The sequence below is a fragment of the Felis catus genome, chromosome E1 (assembly GCF_018350175.1).
Source record: "Felis catus isolate Fca126 chromosome E1, F.catus_Fca126_mat1.0, whole genome shotgun sequence".
Taxonomy (NCBI): Eukaryota; Metazoa; Chordata; class Mammalia; order Carnivora; family Felidae; genus Felis; species Felis catus.
In genome coordinates this window covers 58,087,170-58,104,691 of record NC_058381.1, presented here as the reverse complement: position 1 = coordinate 58,104,691, position 17,522 = coordinate 58,087,170, and the positions used below count along the sequence as shown (strand labels likewise).

The 17,522-nt window shown below is 59.2% G+C and overlaps 1 protein-coding gene across 2 annotated transcripts in view; it reads right to left on the bottom strand.

Annotated features, from left to right (window-relative positions):
* Positions 1–17,522, bottom strand: part of PGS1 (phosphatidylglycerophosphate synthase 1) — a 34,841-nt gene that overhangs the window by 2,052 nt on the left and 15,267 nt on the right. The window contains exons 7-9 of one of the 2 annotated variants that reach the window (XM_023244152.2): positions 15,128–15,649; positions 6,848–6,996; positions 2,100–2,229 (exon numbers count right to left, since the gene is read on the bottom strand). In XM_023244152.2, coding sequence (XP_023099920.1) covers positions 2,110–2,229; positions 6,848–6,996; positions 15,128–15,649 — 791 coding nt within the window. In that variant the 3' untranslated portion in view covers positions 2,100–2,109. Of the gene's footprint in view, positions 1–2,099; positions 2,230–6,847; positions 6,997–15,127; positions 15,650–17,522 lie in introns of those variants that run through there. The other variant, XM_023244153.2, reaches the window with a different exon arrangement.

Below are 17,522 nucleotides of genomic sequence, written 5' to 3'. Positions count from 1 at the left end.
AGAGCCTGAAATAAAACAGCAATTTATTCCACACGTATTGTGGGTAGCCAACAAAATTATCTCCCAACTTTCCAAGAGATGATTCACCTTTGGGTTGCAATCTGGTGCCGGCGGGGGGGGGGGGGGGGGGGGGTGGACAGGGAGTGGGCTAGAAGCCCGCCCTGCGTCTGAAGGTGCCAGCCTGCAGCGCCCCCCTCTGCACCAAGCCCCCACCTCCTAGGGGATCGGAGGGGCTGGCGGAGAGTGCAGGGCTGGGGGGGGCCCAGAGCAGTCTTGAGGGAATTAACAGAGACAAAGGGAGCAGCTGAGTGTGGAGGGCACAGGCTCGATTGCTCAAGCCAGGCTGTGGCACAATGTTTACTCTGGTCCCACAGAATCTGCAGGAATGTGAACGCTGTTTACCGAAAGCCTCTCTCCAAACAGAAACCCAGCGCCCTGGCACATTCTTTTGGCTTCTCTAGTCTAATTGTCCCACAGGACAATTTAATAACTAGTATGAAGGCAAACAGTGTTAACTGATGTGCCACTGCCCCAAAGCAGCAGAGCCACGGCCCCGACCCGATTCCCAAACACGACTCCCACCCACTGAAGCCTGCACATCTGCCGGCCCTGGGGAGGGGGAGAGGGGAGGGGAGAAGGGCTGCAGATGCTCTCGGTCTAAGACGAGGAGCCAGAGCGCCCCGTGCACACAGCCAGAGTGTAGATGAGGCCGGCCTTCCAGAACCCATGAAGGTGACCGCCAGCCCCAGCAAAGGAGACACATAAAGGTGCTTCTGGGGCAACACGCAGCGGTGGAAAGCAATCTGTCCCCCCACAAAGGATGGGCCGCCAGACCCTGGGGCTGAAAGGCCTTCTCTCAGGAAGGCCTCTCTGTGCAAAAGGTTCAAGCACCTGGAGATGAAGAGATTGGGCAGCAAGGTTTTGCAATCTGCTCCTGAAGACAAGTGGGGGCGGGGGCGGGACCTTGGCCTTTGACAAATCTACGCAACAGGACGTCAGTTTCAAAGATGCCCCGCTGTGATGTGTTTAGAGCAGATCCAATAAAAAGGGGGTTCATTCATTTGCAAAGAGAAAAACCTGAGGGGAACCCACAGATGAAAGGAGGCTTGGCTGACGGTCACCGCACAAGCGTGGACCTTAACCGGAACTTCAAACACATGGAAAAAATTTAATGAAATAAAAATACTTCTAAGACAACTGCAATTGTGAACACCTTCAGGGTATCTGATGACACTAAGGGATTCCAGCTAATGTCTCAGGTGCCACCCTGGTGTCCTGTTTGGGTGGGGGTTTTGTTTTTTTAATAAGACACACAATATCTAGGGGGAAGGGAATGGCAACGTACACACATTCTTTAGGAACATGGGCCAGTACGTAAGTATCAAAAACCAAAACCCGATAAAAGAGTTAAAAGTGGCTGCGGGGGAGGGGGAGGGGAGCGCAAGAGGGCAGGAAACAGCTGCAGTCTGTCAGTTTTCTAGCCGTACTTTCTAAATTTGTGTATTATGTGAATAAAATCAAAAGTAATTAAGACAGAGGAAAAACTGGATGATGAAGTTAAATGCGATGTGGTCTTAATGGCAGAAATGTGGCTCCAGCACCCAAGGGAGCCGCTGCCGCCCGAGCCCCACTCCCCCTTCCCTGCACCCCCACACCCGGGGCCGGTCCCATCCGGGGCGTCTGGGGGCGAGGGCAGGCTCACTCGGGAGAGGCCCCCCCTCTACCGGCAGCTGCACCCGCCAGGCCCCCCGCCTGGCCTCCCCAAAGCCCCGCTCGCGGCCGCCTGAGGACACAGCCCACGGCTCCCGGCGCCAAGCGGCAGCCTCCTTCCCTAGATCCCTAGTGGCAGGCTCCTCCTGAGTGGGCAGAGCGTGTCCGGTCTCCGAGCGCCCCTCCCGCTGCCGTCGCCCCGGCCCCGCTCCGTGCCGCCCAGGCCGCCTCACCTACATCCAGGCCTCGAAAACCTGGATGGCGACCGTGGTGACCCGAGAGACGGAGCCCTCGGGCCCCCCGCGAGGGGACCTGGGAACCCCCCACCCAGCCGGAGGCGGAAGCCACCAGCCCCACCCCCCCAACCCCGTGGCCTCGCCGGGCAGCACCTGTCCGTCCTCAGAAGAAGTTCTTGATCAGCGGGGTCACCATCTTTACCCACAGCTTCACCTGCCGACTCGGCTGCTCGAAGGTGGCGGACGATACCACGCCTGAGCACAGGTAGAGCTGCTCCTGCTCCTGAGGAAGAGGAACAAACCATCAGGGCCTCCCGCGGCGCGGGCCGGACGACGCGACATGTGGAGCCCCCCGGGGGCGGGAGGGGGACGCTGGCCCGTGGGCCACCCCTTCCGTGGCAAACAAGCTCGGGAGCCCCGGCTTCGATGCTTTCGGAACGCACGGGTGTATGGAACAGGCGACACGGGGGGAAGTACAGCCGGTAGGAAAAATACTTACAAGTGACCCCACTAAACGAGGTAGAGCAACTCACAGGCACGATTTTTAATTTTAACTTTTTAGGAGTTTTTAATTTTTTTTAACGTTTATATTTATGTTTGAGACAGAAACAGAGCATTGAGCGAGGGAGGGGTGGGGGAGACACAGAATCCGAAGTGGGCTCCAGGCTCCGAGCGGTCAGCACAGAGCCTGACGCGGGCCTCGAACTCATCAACCGCGAGATCGTGACCTGAGCCGAAGTCGGACGCTGAGCCACCGAGGCGCCCCTCAAAGACACGAGTTTTAAACGGGACGGTTTTTCTTTTCTCAAGTCAGCAAAAAGTGGCTTTGTGATATCGTGACCCTGTGCCGACAAGAGGTCAAGGAAACAGGCGATCTCGTGCACTGCTGATGGAAACGGGTCACGCCTGCTTTCTAGAGAGCAACAGGTATGAAAGCCTTAGGAAGCTCTGCTTGCAAGAATTTATCCCAAGAAAGGGGCCCCTGAGTGGCTTGATCAATGAAGTGTCCCACTCTTGATTTCAGCGCAGGTCACGATCTCACAGTTCGTGAGACTGCGCCCTACATCGGGCTCTGCGAGGACAGTGTGGAGCCTGCTTGGGATTCTCTCCCTCCCTCTCTCTCTGTGCCTCGCACACTCGTTCTCTCTCTCAAAATAAACGTTTTTTTTTTTTTTAAAAAGAATCTATCCCAAGAAAATAACTATGCACTCAAGATTTTTGTATGCTGATTATCTGTCACAGCAACATTTATGAATAGGGGAAAAACTGGAAACCACCTAAATGTCCAACACCAACTAGTCAAATATAATAAACCCCCAAGACAAATCAGCATTCGCCACGATATAATCGTGTTCTAGAAGAACGACACAGAATATAATCCTAATGTCATTAACAAGAAACAAGCTATGCCTCTCACGGGCACAAAAAATGAGAGGGAATCCTCAGAATGACTTCCATGAATGGAGGAGGAGGTGTCTTCTAAGTTTTCTTCGTGTCCACAATCAATGTTTACTTTATATTCAAAAACAAATTAAAAAACAAAGAAGCCTTCTCTTAAGCTGTGCTTAGAATCTTTGAGAGGAAACTTTTTTTTTTAAAAAAAAAAAACAATACACCCTCCAAGTCCTGTGTTCCCATTAATAAGGTATTTGAAGAAGTAGCGGGAAAGTGACCCTGACTGCTTCCACCACTCAGGGCTGAGACAGCAATCCCTCTCTGGACCTTGCATCACTCCGTCTAGAAGACACCAACTTCATCATAAGGACCGACTATCCCGCCACATCATAAGGACTGGACCAACCGGCCTCGAAGGCCCCGCCCACTGTAGCAGCAGGGGGCACCAAAGGGAGCTGGGGAGGGCACAGCCCATGGTGCCAGGGAGCCCACGCTCCCTTCCTGGGGGCAGCGACGCCCCAGCGAGAGCAGGGCAGAGGACACCTCACCCTCCAGAACACGAGGAAGCTTTGGGAAGTGTCCACGTGGAGGGCTGGGCAGACCCGGGGCCCCGACTGCATTTCTCCTGCATGGTTTTCAGGCTCACGGCCTTCGCCACACGGAGCAGGGCACGGGCGGCACGACTCCGCCGGGTGGGCTCTTCTAGGACAGCTCTCACCCTCCTAACGGCAGCAGCGAGGGCCCCAGTCTCCAGCTGGACGCGCCTGTCAGAGCCGCCTGCTGCTCGGAGGGCCGGTGTGCAGATGTCTCCACAGACCCAGCTTTATGTGTTCAGATGGATACTCAGCCAAGAGTTCAAACAGATTACCAGAAACACTTAAGTTTCCTCATAGACCCCACAACGGGGCTGGAGAAGGAAGTCAGCTGATCAAGGTCACAATGCTGTTCGAGGGAGTCTTTCTTGGGTCACAAGTGGTAAACCGTGTTCTCTGAACAAAACCAGGAAGCTTTCAGTTTTTATCGTGCGTACTAAGTCAAGGGAGGGACTTCGGATTCTGATAAAAATACCTCTCTATTCCCAGGGCCCAGCGTGCTACAAATAGGACCCTTCCCAGTATCCCAAGGAGAGCAGGGACATGGGCAGCCGGGGTTTTAGGGACTTTCTGGGCTGTGGGGCCACTGTATGGCTGGGCAGCCCCAGGATCAGGCCCTATACGGGCCACCTGGCAGGGTGGGGGGAGGGCGAAGTCCCAGCATGCAGGCATACAGGTGGAACTGCCTAGAAATGAGTCTCCGCACTCCAAAGCCACAGAAATCAATGTACCCCTGAGGAAGGGAAGAGCTAAGAGCTGCAACAACCCTCCCACAACCCAAAGCCCCTGGGATTCAGGTTTGGGAAGAAAAGGAAAATATCCCAAATATGTCATTTAGGGAAAGAGCTGCTGACCGCAACCCGCCCGGCTTTTCTCAAGATCCAGGATGTGGGTTCAATCCCCTTCCTTGGGCAGTGGGGGGGGGGGGGGGGGGGAGCGGCCAGTACGAGGACCCTGGGCACAGGCCTGGGGGACGCGCCCCCACAAATCAACCCAGATTGTGGAAAACTTGTCCCGGCCCGAGGCCAAGTTCACACCCACAACTCTGTGCTGACCTAGGGCGGAAGTTCACGCAAGTCCAGCAGACCCCGCCGGGGCGCAGCCCTGCCCCTCTCACACCAGTGGCCCCGACTGGAGCTTCAGCTCTGAGGCTTCCTCATTTTCTGGAAGCCTCACGGTAGCAAGAAACCTGCTGAGCAGATCGGATTCCACACCGGCCACCCAGAACACAGCCACCGCCACTTCCTCTCGCCCCTGGTCGCGAAGGCCTTCCCGGCACCAAGGCCCCGCTGGCCGCTGACAGGATTCCCAGATGGCAGAAGGCAGGTCCCAGGGAACGAGGCAGTTACCGTTTCCTTGTCCACCAACAAAGGCTCCAACCGTTTCGCAACACTAATTCCCAAACACTGGAGAATAAAAGCTTAACAAAGTCAATAGCCGAAGCTTCTGAGGCCTGGCCTACAGCAGCGTTATCTGTATTCCTATGACTCAGGAGGGAAGCTGGCACCTTCCATGGAAAGGCTTTGCTGTAAAGGTCACAAATTCACGAGCCCACAGCACCGCCCTGGTCTCCCGCACAGGCACAGCGCTGGCGCTCTCCGAAGTCCAGCAGCACTGCCACAGGCAGGCACAGAGTCCCACGAGAGCACCACGGAATGCTCAGGAACTTTCTGTTTTCCTCCGAATGTAAAATGAAATATTACACCACAGAAGGAGGGCCAAGACAGCTGCTGACTCTTTGGGAACCACCCTGCGACCTGCCCCGGTGAGGAAACCAGGTTCTCCCCACTGCTGCTTCGGGCCCGAGCCGGCCGGCAGCACGGGGCCCAGGGTCTCCAACCCCAGCTCAGGACAAAGGGCTGCTCTCCCCACTTCCAAGTGGGTCTTCCAAGGGAAGCAGGAGGATCCTCGATGGGCCACCCGTTCCCGATGGCCAGCATACCCCGTGCCGAACCACCAGAGCACGCTCCACCCCCCCTGCTCAGGACAACGCTGGCCTCTCGTCGCGGACAGAGGAACAGAAGCCCTGTCCCAGCTGCGAGCACGAGGAAAATAGCACAATGGTTCCAAGACGCCGAAAGTCCCCGAGGAAAAGGGGGCCTGTTCGGCCAATCGCCATCCCCCTGCCAGGGGGAGGGAGCTGAGGCAGCCAAGGGTTTCTGCTGGGTCCCACACATCGCCCACCTCCAGACTCTGCAAACACACCACGAGGGAACCCGGCTGCTGGCTGGCACACTTCCAGACCCTCCCCATCACCTCCTGCGCCTTCAATCCCAAGCCAGAGCACTACCAAAGGAAACCACCGGGGAGTGAGATGGAACCCAGGTGATCAGTGCACAGGGACGCTAGGGCATATGAACCTAGGAGCAGGACTGTCCAAGCCCTGGCAGTGACTCAGTTCGCCACGAAGCCCCTCTGCACTGGCACTCAGGGCTCCTTACGAGGTCTGCCTCTTCTCTGCGTCCCCTGGCGGAGACACTGGCTCCCGGAGTACCCTTCCTGCCTGCGTGGCAAGCCTTCCTGCTGAGGCTGTTCACCAGAGGCCCCGAGTGAGCCTGGCTCCTCCCCCTGGTGGCCCTTCACACGGACGTGCGTTCTTACAAGAGGCTGGGGACCACAACGGATTCCTAATCTGCGTCCACGTCCCAGTGAGAAAACAATGCTCTCCTCCCGCACTGAAAGGATCCCCCCGGGGCTGCGGGGTAGGGGCCCCTCTGGGGAGCGGCCACATCTCAGGGCGGCCCCGCGGCAGGTTTCTCTCGGGACCGCCACCAGCAGACTGGGAGGACTCGCTTCTTTCTCACGCGGGAGGCGATGGCGGAGACAGCTCTCGGGGGACCCGGTGAGGTGAGCAGGGCCGAGCACCCAGCTACCCACCCCTCACCCCAGGAAATCCCACTCGTCCCGACCAACCTGGTGAAGCTGCTGCTGCAGGGCCCGGCTCTCCGTCACTATGGCGATCTGGGCCTCCAGGTCCCGGTGAACTGACCTGTACCCAAAATTAGGAGAGCCAATCAACGTGAGGCAGGGCAGGCTGCTCCCTGCCAGGTACAGCCAGAGGCCTGCAGGGAAAAGGAAACGTGCAGACAGGAAATGAGCATCTGCTGAGAGCCTCTCCGTGCTTCGCTTCGTCCAACCTAAGGGAAAGGCAGCCCTGCCGGGAAGGAGCGGTCGGGCAGGACGCGCTCTCCGCCCGGGCGCTGTCGGGAGGGCACGGACCCCCGGCGTTCCCAGGAGCCCGCCTCCTCCTCTCTTGCCCAAGCACGGCGAGAAGTGGGCTCTCCAGGGAACCCCGGAGGCCGCTGCTCAGGTTCCGCTCTCACGGCCCCGTGCGGCAGCCCCTCCCGGAGACCTCAGGGCCCCTAGGCCCCCCTCCGAACTGCCTCAGCCACATCTTGGCCACTGAGACGCGGAACCCACCCTGGCCAGAGGCTCCACGGCCCCGCCACGAGCACTGAGGGGACGAAGTCAGTGCACCAGAGTCCAGTCCGTACCTGCTTCTCGGGAAAGACACCCCCCCTGTGCTAAGAAGGTGGAGGAGGGAACGGCGGGTTCGTCCACCCAAGCCCGCAGGCGCGGGGCTGTCCCACGGGTGTGACAGAGGCTCTTGGTAAGCACAGGTTACTCCGTTCTGCACCCCTTCCCACCTAGGGACACGCGATTCTCCGACTCAGGCTGCCGACACACCACGCCCAAAGGGACACCAGAAGTGAGTGCCTGCTGGGGACCCGGGGACATCCAACCAGACAGGCAAAGCCCACGAGAGGCCAGCGGAGGAGAGAACCCAAGAGGCGCCGTAAGCTTCCGTCCCACCCCAGAGAACACTGTTCCCCCCATCTTGCCAGGAGATGAGCCAGCCGACGGCACAGCCAGAGAAAAGGCCGGGCACAGGATGAGGCGACGGGGGTACAGGGTCCTGCCTCGTCAGACAAGAGGCAGGTCTTCCACTGTGTCCTCCCATCCCGAGTCCCAAGGCCTGCCCGGACGGCCCAGTGCCCATCACAACTAGTTCTGCAAAGACTGTCCCAAACCTGACCTCCCCGGGACATCTACTGCCCTAGACTTCCTTCCTCCTACGCGACCCCAGACCTGGGTCTGGCCCCCGTCTTTTCCTGCATGTTACACCCAGGACGCTCAGCCCAGAAAACCCAGCCCAACATCCGGTGCCCAAGTTGGCCGCGGCTCCCCCGCAGGGTTCCCCTGCTCAGGGCCAGCCTCCTCACACCCTCCCACCGCCGCTGGTCCCTCCTCTGCCAACACGGCCCTGTCAAAGGGCCCTCGGGCGCGCATGACCATCGTGAGCGAATCAACGACGTACTACACGCCAAGGAGCCTAAAATAGAAGGCCATTTCCTAATTCTCACTCAGAGCAAGAGCATTTCCAAGAATATCTTGGGTAAGAGATGACGGTGCTCTGCTGCCTGTTCCTGTAATGTGCTCGACCCTCCCCCCCGCCCCCCCCCCCCACAGGGGCCACATCAAAGCTGCTCGCCTGCCTGTATCGCTCAGGCAACTGCACCGTCCCATGGGGCCACTGCCGCACAGGCAACCACTCGGCTCCCCTTATCTCGTGTCAAGAGACCACGGGGTGGGCCAGATGCCCAGCGAGGTCCACTGGAACGGCTGCGCCTCGGCCACTGCAGTTCTGGCTCTCTGCCTACGCCAGGCTCCGCCTCTCCTGCCCCTCCTCTCCACGCAGCCTGGAGCTGGGGGGACAGGGCCAGGGACAGAGGAAAGGCCGCCTGCCATCGCCGTTCCAACTCTTGCGATGGGCTCAGAAAGACTGAAAGGCACCGGGGCTGCTGAGTGCCGCCCATCCAGCTGGCTCTCCCAAGCCCACTCTGATGGGACAGAGCCAGTGAGCGGCAGGGAGGCCCGACCCCAGCTAAGGCTGATGTGAATCACACCATCCTGAGTGTGTCCGTCCAAGGCTCCTGGACCGCGGGGCCCGGCGGGGAAGGCCGACAGGACCCGGTCCTGTGTGTACTTTTTATTCCTGAAATCTGCCTAAACGTAGACGGCTTCCTCCTGAGGCAACCTAGGGGCCAGCCACGGGAGGTGGGCGGCCCATCCCCGGCCCCCTCCGACGGCTCCTTGTGCCCGCCACCACTTCCCAGCCTGCTTTCCCTACCGGCCCCTGAAGAGCTTCCGTAGACCCGTTTTTCCTAATCGCCAACCCCGAAAGCTCTCTTGTTCTCTGATGAAGGGGAGCACGCCGCCTGTGACCGCCCCACCACCTTCCTCTGTAGGCCCACGTGGACCACGATCTTTCTCCACCCGGAGGACGTAAAGACCACAGATGGTGAGGCCCCGCTGTACCCGTGCCCCAGGGGCTCAGGACGCAGCCCCAGGAACAGCCAGCCCCTCTGGGTGCAAAGCTCCACAAGGCGGGTGTCTCACCCCTGGGCCAGGCCCCCAGGACAGTGGGAAACTTTCATTCGGGCAGGAGCTACAGCGGGTGCATCCCTGCTCCGGGCCTGAGCGGGGGGAGGGGAGGGGCGGGGGCTCAGGGCACTTCCCAGCAGGGCCGTGAGCCTGTTATCAAGGCCGGGGCCTGACCTTTGTGCTAAACACCAATCACTCTATGACCTACCACACTCTGCAGCCGAAGGGACCACACTGACAGCACAGAGGGGACTGGCCGGGGACGGTCCGCAGGCCCTGAGAGAGCATCCGGGGGGGGGGGGGGGGGGGGGGTGCAGATGACTGGACTGAGACCCAAGGCTACTGCTGGCTCTAGGCTCTAGAAGGAGAACCCCTACTCCCCCCACCACCCCTGGGGCCACGTCTGCTGCTCTACCTGCACCTCCAGTCCCTTCAGCACGCGGTCCCAGCATCGTGCCACAGAGTAAACCTGGTGACTTGATGGCTCCCACGGTGCTCACTCACCAGGCCTCTGGGCCTTCCTGATGGGCCCCGGCCACCTGCCAGCCTCACTGCCCCCCAAGGCCGCCCCCCTCACTCGTCATGCCTCTCGAGGTCTCGGGGCTTCACATTCCTGCTCCCTCCGCCCGGACCCTTGGGCCGGGGACTGCGTTCAGTGTCCCGTCCACAGAGAGGCCTTCCCGACACCCCCATTTAACAGATCTGTTCCCTCCCCTTGCTCTGGTCTTCTCCATAACCCTCTCCACCACTGGACATTGTATCTGAATAGAGTCATTGGCCCATTATTTGTTTCCTATTAAACCAGACATCCTGAGAGGACAGGGGCTTTGTCTTGTCCCCAGTGACTTATTCCCAACCTCAAATGCTGCCTGGCACACAGCAGACACTCAATAAATATTTGTTTAAACAAATGAGGCTAAAAGTGCATCTTCTGCCACATGATGATGAAGTACAAAAAGCTCTGAGTTCTAAAGCGAGAGCTCAGGAACGCTTCTGAGTATCACTCCAAGGAAACTTTTTTTTTTTTCATCTTTTTTTTACATTTATTTATTTTTGAGAAACAGAGTGAGACAAAGCTTGAGCGGGGCAGGGGCAGAGAGAGGAGACACAGAACCTGAAGCAGGCTCCAGGCTCTGAGCAAGCGGTCAGCACAGAGCCCGACGTGGGGCTCGAACCCACGAACTGTGAGATCATGACCTGAGCCGAACTCGGACGCTCAACGAACTGAGCCACCCAGGCGCCCCCAAAAATTTTCACTTATGCGCCCCTCCTTCATCTCTGCCATAGTATTTGGCAATAAATTTCAGAGGCTCTCAGACCCGTATAAAAATAACAGGGAACAGGAGACATCACAGCCTTGCGCTCAGAGGAGTAAGCACCCGCCTGTTACACCCCGGGCCACAAAGAGGCTGTCTGCCCTGGTGTGCACCTGCCGGCGCCCAGGTGAGACACACGTGCCCTGGGCACACAGGGTGCGGCTGCCCGGCCTGCACTGCAAGCTCACCTTTGGGCACTAGGCCAACCGGCAGCCTGTCGGGAAAGCAGTAAAAATAGTGACAATTCTCACAATCATTAACAGATTCCTCTGTCAGCAGGAGCCAGAAATCTCTTAATCCCACGGCCCTGCCCCGCCCTAGCCACACACCATGCTCTCAGTGCTAGGATACCACACCCAGATGAAATCGAAGCCAACACCTCAAAACTCATTTTCTGATCCTGCCCCTGAAATGTCCTCCAGCGTGGACGTGGCCCCTGCCCGACGGGGCTGCGGCGAAGCCGCGTGCCTCTTGCTCCAGCCAGAAGCCCCACAACGGGACAGCAGATCAGGCCACTCCCCTGCTGGAAGCGGGAGAGGTGAGAAGCAGGCCACACACACACACACACACACACACACACACACACACACACACACGGCACCCTCACTCAGGCACCCCTGGGGCTGCTGCCTCTCCAAGACCTCAAGAAGTTAGCTTGTTGGCACGGCACGTGGCCGATACGGTGCTGACGACCGCCGAGAAGGCCACTCTGCACCTGGCCCCTGTGCCCCACTCTCCACCAGGATCAGGTTTCAAAGGGGAATCCCTGTAGCAGCCGAGGTGTCCTTCGGTAGGTGGGTGGAGAAGTAAACTGTGGTCCGTCCAGACAACGGAATGTTACTTAGCACTAAATGCCAAGAGCTGTGAAGCCATGAAAAGACGTCGGGTTTACGAACCTTAAACGCACCTCACTAAGTGAAAGAAGCCAGTCTGAAAAAGCCACGGGCTGTGTGATTCCAACTGTATGACATTCTGGAAAAGGTGAAAACATGGAAACAGTGAAAGGACCAGCGGCTGCCAGGATTTGGTGGGAAATGGGAGGGACGGACAGGAAGCACGGAGGGTGTTTAGGGCAGTGAAACCCTCAGTATAATACAGTGACAATGGGCACATGTCCTCCTCCGTGGGAACTCATGAATGCACAAGATGAGCCTCAATATACAGCGTGGACTCTGGGTGATTCCACGTGTCGACGTCAGCTGATCGGTGAGAATGATTGTGCCTTTCTGGTGCCGGATGCTGACGGGAGGGGGGAGGCTGTGCGTAGGGGGAGGGGGGCAGGGTAAGGGCAATCTCTGTGCCTTCCTCCCAATTTTGCTCTGAACCCAAACCGCTCTAAAAAAAAAAAATTAAGTCTCCTGGAAGTAAATGCATGAAATAAGAGTATAAATTGTCATTTAAAAGGGAAAAAATAATTACTTAAGCCGTGAAGGGCCACACTGGGCACTAATGCCCACGCAGTAAACCAGAGCAGGTATGGAAAAAAGAAACGTGGCTGGACGCCCAGCGCCTCTTCAGGTGAGCCGCCGGCAGCACTCGTGGTGTATCCTGCTCGCGGAACCTCACCCAGGTTTCCAGACTCCAAGTCTGGTGCCTCCTCAGCATTCCGAATGGGTGGCCTTTGCAAAACCCCGAAGAACGCTAGACAAACCACGTGGCAAAACTCTCTGGGGTACGTGCCTTTAAACAGTGGAAGGTTTCTCTGGTACTTTGAGGCAATGTGAAAATGGGGTAGAAGGGCACCCGGGGGCTCAGTCGGTTGAGTGGCCGACTCTTGATTTCAGCTCAGGTCGTGATCCCGGGGTCGTGAGACCCAGCCCTGGGTCAGGCTCCTCAGTGAGCATGGAACCTGCTGGGGATTCTGGCTCTCTCTCCCTCTGCCCCTCCCCTGCACACTCTCTCCCTCTCTCCAAAATAAAAAAATAAAATAAATAGATAAAACACAACAAAAAAATTTTTTAAGCGATCTATGCTCCAGTCTGCTACGGGATCAGCCAAGCATGCCAGTGAAACACGCCTCTACTCAGGAGCCCACCGACCAGAACAAGTGCTGTTTCCACAGCTACCTTGCTCCGTCTCTCCAAAGACGCCTCTGAACCACCGCTTGACATCCTCACACTTGATAGGCAGGAGAAGACTGAAGGACGCCCCCCCAGCCCTTGGAACTCCCTGCCATTCCCTGGCACCTGCTGACCGGTGCGGTCACTTCCACGAGGAGGATGCCACCTCCCCCCCCCCTCCCGCCTGTTAGCTTCCTGCGGGCAGGGACCACGCAGACTGTTCCTGCATCGTCACACTCACGAGGTCACAGGTAGGTTCAACACAGAGCCCCTCCCTGCCCGACTCCTAGGGGGCATGGCGCTGTTGGACCCACAAGGATATGCACGCGGCGAACGTGGGGTCCAGCTCCTTCTCCTCACCAAGGGCTTCTGGGAGCATGAGGAGTCGAGATCACCCAGGCCCGTCCTGCGGGGGCCTGGATAAGGCCATCAGGGTACCGGCTACTCAGCCATCGACAGGAACGAACAGACGCTCCACTTGTCCCCGGGCACAGGCAAACCCAGCCCTCTCCCCCACCCGCACCTGGGCTGCCTGCTCCTCTCGGAGGCCGCTTCGGGGAGAGTGAGCATCCAGGGATGAGCCAGAAAAGGGGGCTGACTTAGGACCCCCGGCCAGTACTGATCACAGTCACAGGAGAGGATCTTGGGCTCTCCAACACGGAGGGATCTCTGACCCCTGGCTCCTCCTCACGGGCCCATCCCCCATTCTGTTTCTCACACACGTGCCCTGGGATCCCCGCCTTCCCCACTAACCCAGTGCTCCCAGGAGTGCAGGGCCCCACCCGAGGCGGGGGGGGGGGGGGGGGCAGGAACATGCCAGTCCGGGAAAAGGCGAGACGCACTGGAAAAGCCGGTTGGGTGTTTCTGTTTCAACGGTAACCGGGGAGTCGCTGCACGTTTATCAGCGCGGCTTCAGGGAAATAACCCCCAGCCCGGTCACAACTGTCAGGCCAGGCTGAGCTGGGAGCCCTGAATGCCAAGGGACCTCCTTGCTGATCTCACCACAGGACAGACCGGGAGCGGGCGCCGTCTAGGCGGACCCCACAGCTCCCCAGGTACTCGCTCCCCAGGTACTCGCGTCCTCTCGGAAAAACAAAGCTTCTCCCGCCGTCCAGCTGTCCGTCTTCGATACCCCACACCGAGGCACCGCTGTTATTCTCAGAAGTAACGAAACCAACCCTGAGATACTTCCCACACCCTCGCTGGCTTAGCCCCACCTGTGCGGCTCAGCCCACCAGCGCCAGCACTCGGGGACAGTTCACTTCCACACCCAGGGCCTCCGAGCAGGAAGCGGGAACCACCCTCGAGGCCAGAAGTTTCACCCTTCCGAGCTGTGACAGTGATTCTTGAGGCATCAGAAACTGGAGAGGTTTTTTTTTTTTTTTTATTGCCATATTGGATTCGTCCCCGAGAGAACTGGATGCAGGTCTAGGGCAACCTGGGCGTCAGTATTTATCAAGTACCCACGGGTGAAGAGCACCGATGTAACAGAAAAAGAGTCCCACCCAATGATCCCCAAGGGACCTCAAATCTAAACAACACAGACAAGCGGCCGTGGCTGTCTGCAGCCCGGACTCCCAGTCCGGGACCAGAGGTCAAGGTACCGCCATCTGCTCCCTCCTCGACCAGCCCTTGAGCAAGACTCCAGGGCCAGCACGAGAGCACAAGGGGCCTCCGGACCACCAAAGAGAAGCCAGAAAAGCCACGTCCGTCGCTCGTGGCCGGGGGCTCTCTGCGCCACTCTTCCTTCAAACACAGGACTATGACCCGTGGAGCAAGGGAAGGAGTGACTACACGTGAGGCAGGTGCCCTCGAGGCATCAAGCAGCAGCGGGGACAATCCCTCTGCGGAGCACACGGTTTTAAACCCGTTTATCCCCGTCTCAGACCACATTCCTGGGATTACGGCACGTGTGGGCTGCCCCGGCAATGCACACCCATGCCTGCGGGGGACCATAACCCACATACGGTTCAGACCACGGCCCACGTGGGGGCAGCGCTGTGCGGCTAAAAACGGAAGGGACGGGGCCTCGATCTTCACAGCTACGAAAAAAAGAGGAAGATTCACACAGAGGAAAACGAACCGCAGTGGCGAGACAAAGACCGAAAACCGGGCTGTTTAACGCCAAATAAGTAACGCCTCACGAACCCTCCGTCCCCGAGGAGGGCACGGCCAACGCGGGAAAACTCCGATGACCAAGAGAAGGCGACATCACACACCTCTTCACCCATCTGAGAAGTTACGCGTACGCTTTCTAAAAGAGCCGCCCCAGCCACGGGAGGTTTAACTTCCGGGCGCAAAAAGGGAGAAACCGGCGCAACCGAAACGCGCTCAGACGCGAGGCTGCGGCACGGCGCCCCGGCGGCTGGGAGCACAGGACAGGAGGAGGGCCGAGCGCTGGCGAACGGGCGAGCCCCGCCGCCACCGCGTACCTTTGGCGTGGAACGTCCAGCCCCTCCGCCAGTACTCCTGCAGCCGCACCCGCTCCTGCTGCCCCAGGCTGCACACCTCGCCGTAGAACTGCCGCTCGATGTGCACGTAGGCGGCCGGGATGGCACCCGCCACCCCCTTGGCCCCGAAGAAGCCGTTCACCTCCGGGGAGGCCAGCAGGATCTGGTACTCGGCCCGCGTGCCCAAGACCAGGTCCATGTAGGCCTGGGTCAGGTTGAAGTAGCCAGTGGTGAGGTAGACCTTGGCGCCTCGCTCGGCCTCCGTGAGCAGGGTCTCGGTGACGATCTCGTCAATCTGGATCTCAAAGGGCTTCATCTGGATCAGCGGGTAAATCCAGGTGTCGGGGGCTGGCCTCCGGTCACCAGCAGCTGCCGCGTCCTCCTGGGTCAAGAGGGAGTCGCCGTGGAAGGTCTGGGCGTGCAGCACTTGCTGGCGGGCCTTGGCTGAGTTGATCACATCCATAACCCTCTTGTTGGCCGCCCTGCAGTATGCGGCCCGGTCACCTGCAGGGACACAGGGAGGGAGGAAAGCGGAGGCTCTGGACTCCTGCCTGGCACGGGGACGCGGCACGAGACAGGCAAGCGCAGACGCCCCAACCGACCATCTAGAGACACGCTCCCGCGGAGCGCAGGCAGCAGGCCGCAAGCAAGGCTCCCCCGTGGACAGAAACGTCCGAGGAGAGCCCACACAGAGCCTGCGCCAGGGGACATAAAAGGCCTCTGTCAGTTCCACGTACTCGAAGTTCAAAAACAGACCAGACGACTTGAGGGGGACAGAGACGAGGGGAGTGGGACCTTGGGATGCGGTGCCTGGGAAGGGCCTGTGACGCACACGCTCCCGACCCGCACGCCGGGGGCTGGCGCTCGGCATGCAGGCTGCACCTGAGCGAGAGCGTTTAACAAAGGCGCGTGTGGGTGCGCGAACCATAGAGCATGGGCACAACTGCGGGCCGAGCGAGCTCCACACGGTGGGAGCGGGGCCCTCGAGGTACAGCGTGGGGACAGACAGGCCCGGGGCCCCGCGTGTCTACACGAGACACTGGTGGCGAGCGGCTGTCTGGACACACCGGACAGACGAGAGAGGACCATAAACGCTATCGGAAGGTGAACACTAACGAGTCAGCATCCGACCTGAGCAGTCGGGGTGAGACCACAAGCCCAGCAGGAGCAGGGAGAGAATGAAGGGCAGGAGGGAAGAGAACAGGACACTGAGTGTCAGAGCTGTGCAGCTCCCCTCTGGGGAGATGAGGCGACAGCAGACCCCAGGCAACACTGAGCCAAGCGTCCGAGAGGAACGGACCAGGACGGCCGTCCCGGTCCTTATTTGCTCCCACGCCTGAGTGCCTTTGGGGGTGGGCTCCGGGACAAGAAGGGGTGCTCTGTGCAAACCGTGTCACGGTGACAGCAGCACCCACACGGGAGGAGGTGCCACCCACCACAGGAGGTCTCAGGCTGTCCTTCTGAGTGTCGTGAGTGTCCCCTGCATCCCTCCGAGCCACTGTGGTCCCCAGAGCACATCTGTGCAGGCCCGGCCACCCCCACCTGCCCCCTTTGCGTGTTGACTCATCCTTCCCAGAACGCGGGGCCCTCTTCTCTGCATATTCATGCCTGGCCTGTAAAGTCAGACCAGGGGTCAGCCGATGTTTCCTGTATGGGCCAGATAGCTGAGTATTTCAGGCTCTGTGAGCCAAAGGGCAAAACTGAGAATAACACGTAGGTATTCGTATGACAAGAGAGAAAACAAATTTCCACAATTTTTTTTTTATTGATGAAAATGGAAAATACCATAGTAATAACTGAGCGTCCCGGCCGGCAGCAGGCAGGGCAGGCACCCGGCTCACAGACTAGCGCCCTGGACAGGGGCTCTTGTCCTTATACGGTCAGCGCTTACCCCTCCCCACGCTGCTGACACCGTTGCAAATTCAGCAGCAGGCCTTCCCAAAGGCCACCAGGAAGCCACAGGAATCACAGGAATGCAAATGCCCCCAGAACGCTAGCTGCCAGGGTTTGCCTGTCTCCAGGGAGCAGAGCTGAGGGCTCTCCCATTTCACTTTCCAGGCAGGAGGCCACAGGCCTCCGCGGAGCTGAGAGCCACAGAGCCTCTCGCTCCCCGCTGGGGAACTGGCCCTGGGGAGGGCTGCTTCCTGTAAGCGCAGGCCAGACCCCTGGTCCCCTCCCCCAGGCACCGGCTGAAGCCCGCCCTCCCGCCTTCCCTGGACCCACAGAGCAGCACCGATGGCCCGTGAGTCACCTCTGGCGGCAGAGACACAAGCAGAACGAGGCTCTGCCACCCAAGGGTCGCCAGGCCGCAGCCAGGCCGCCAGAGGCGTGCTGGCCACAGCCGGCGGCCCCGCCCGCCGGCTCAGGAGGGCAGCGG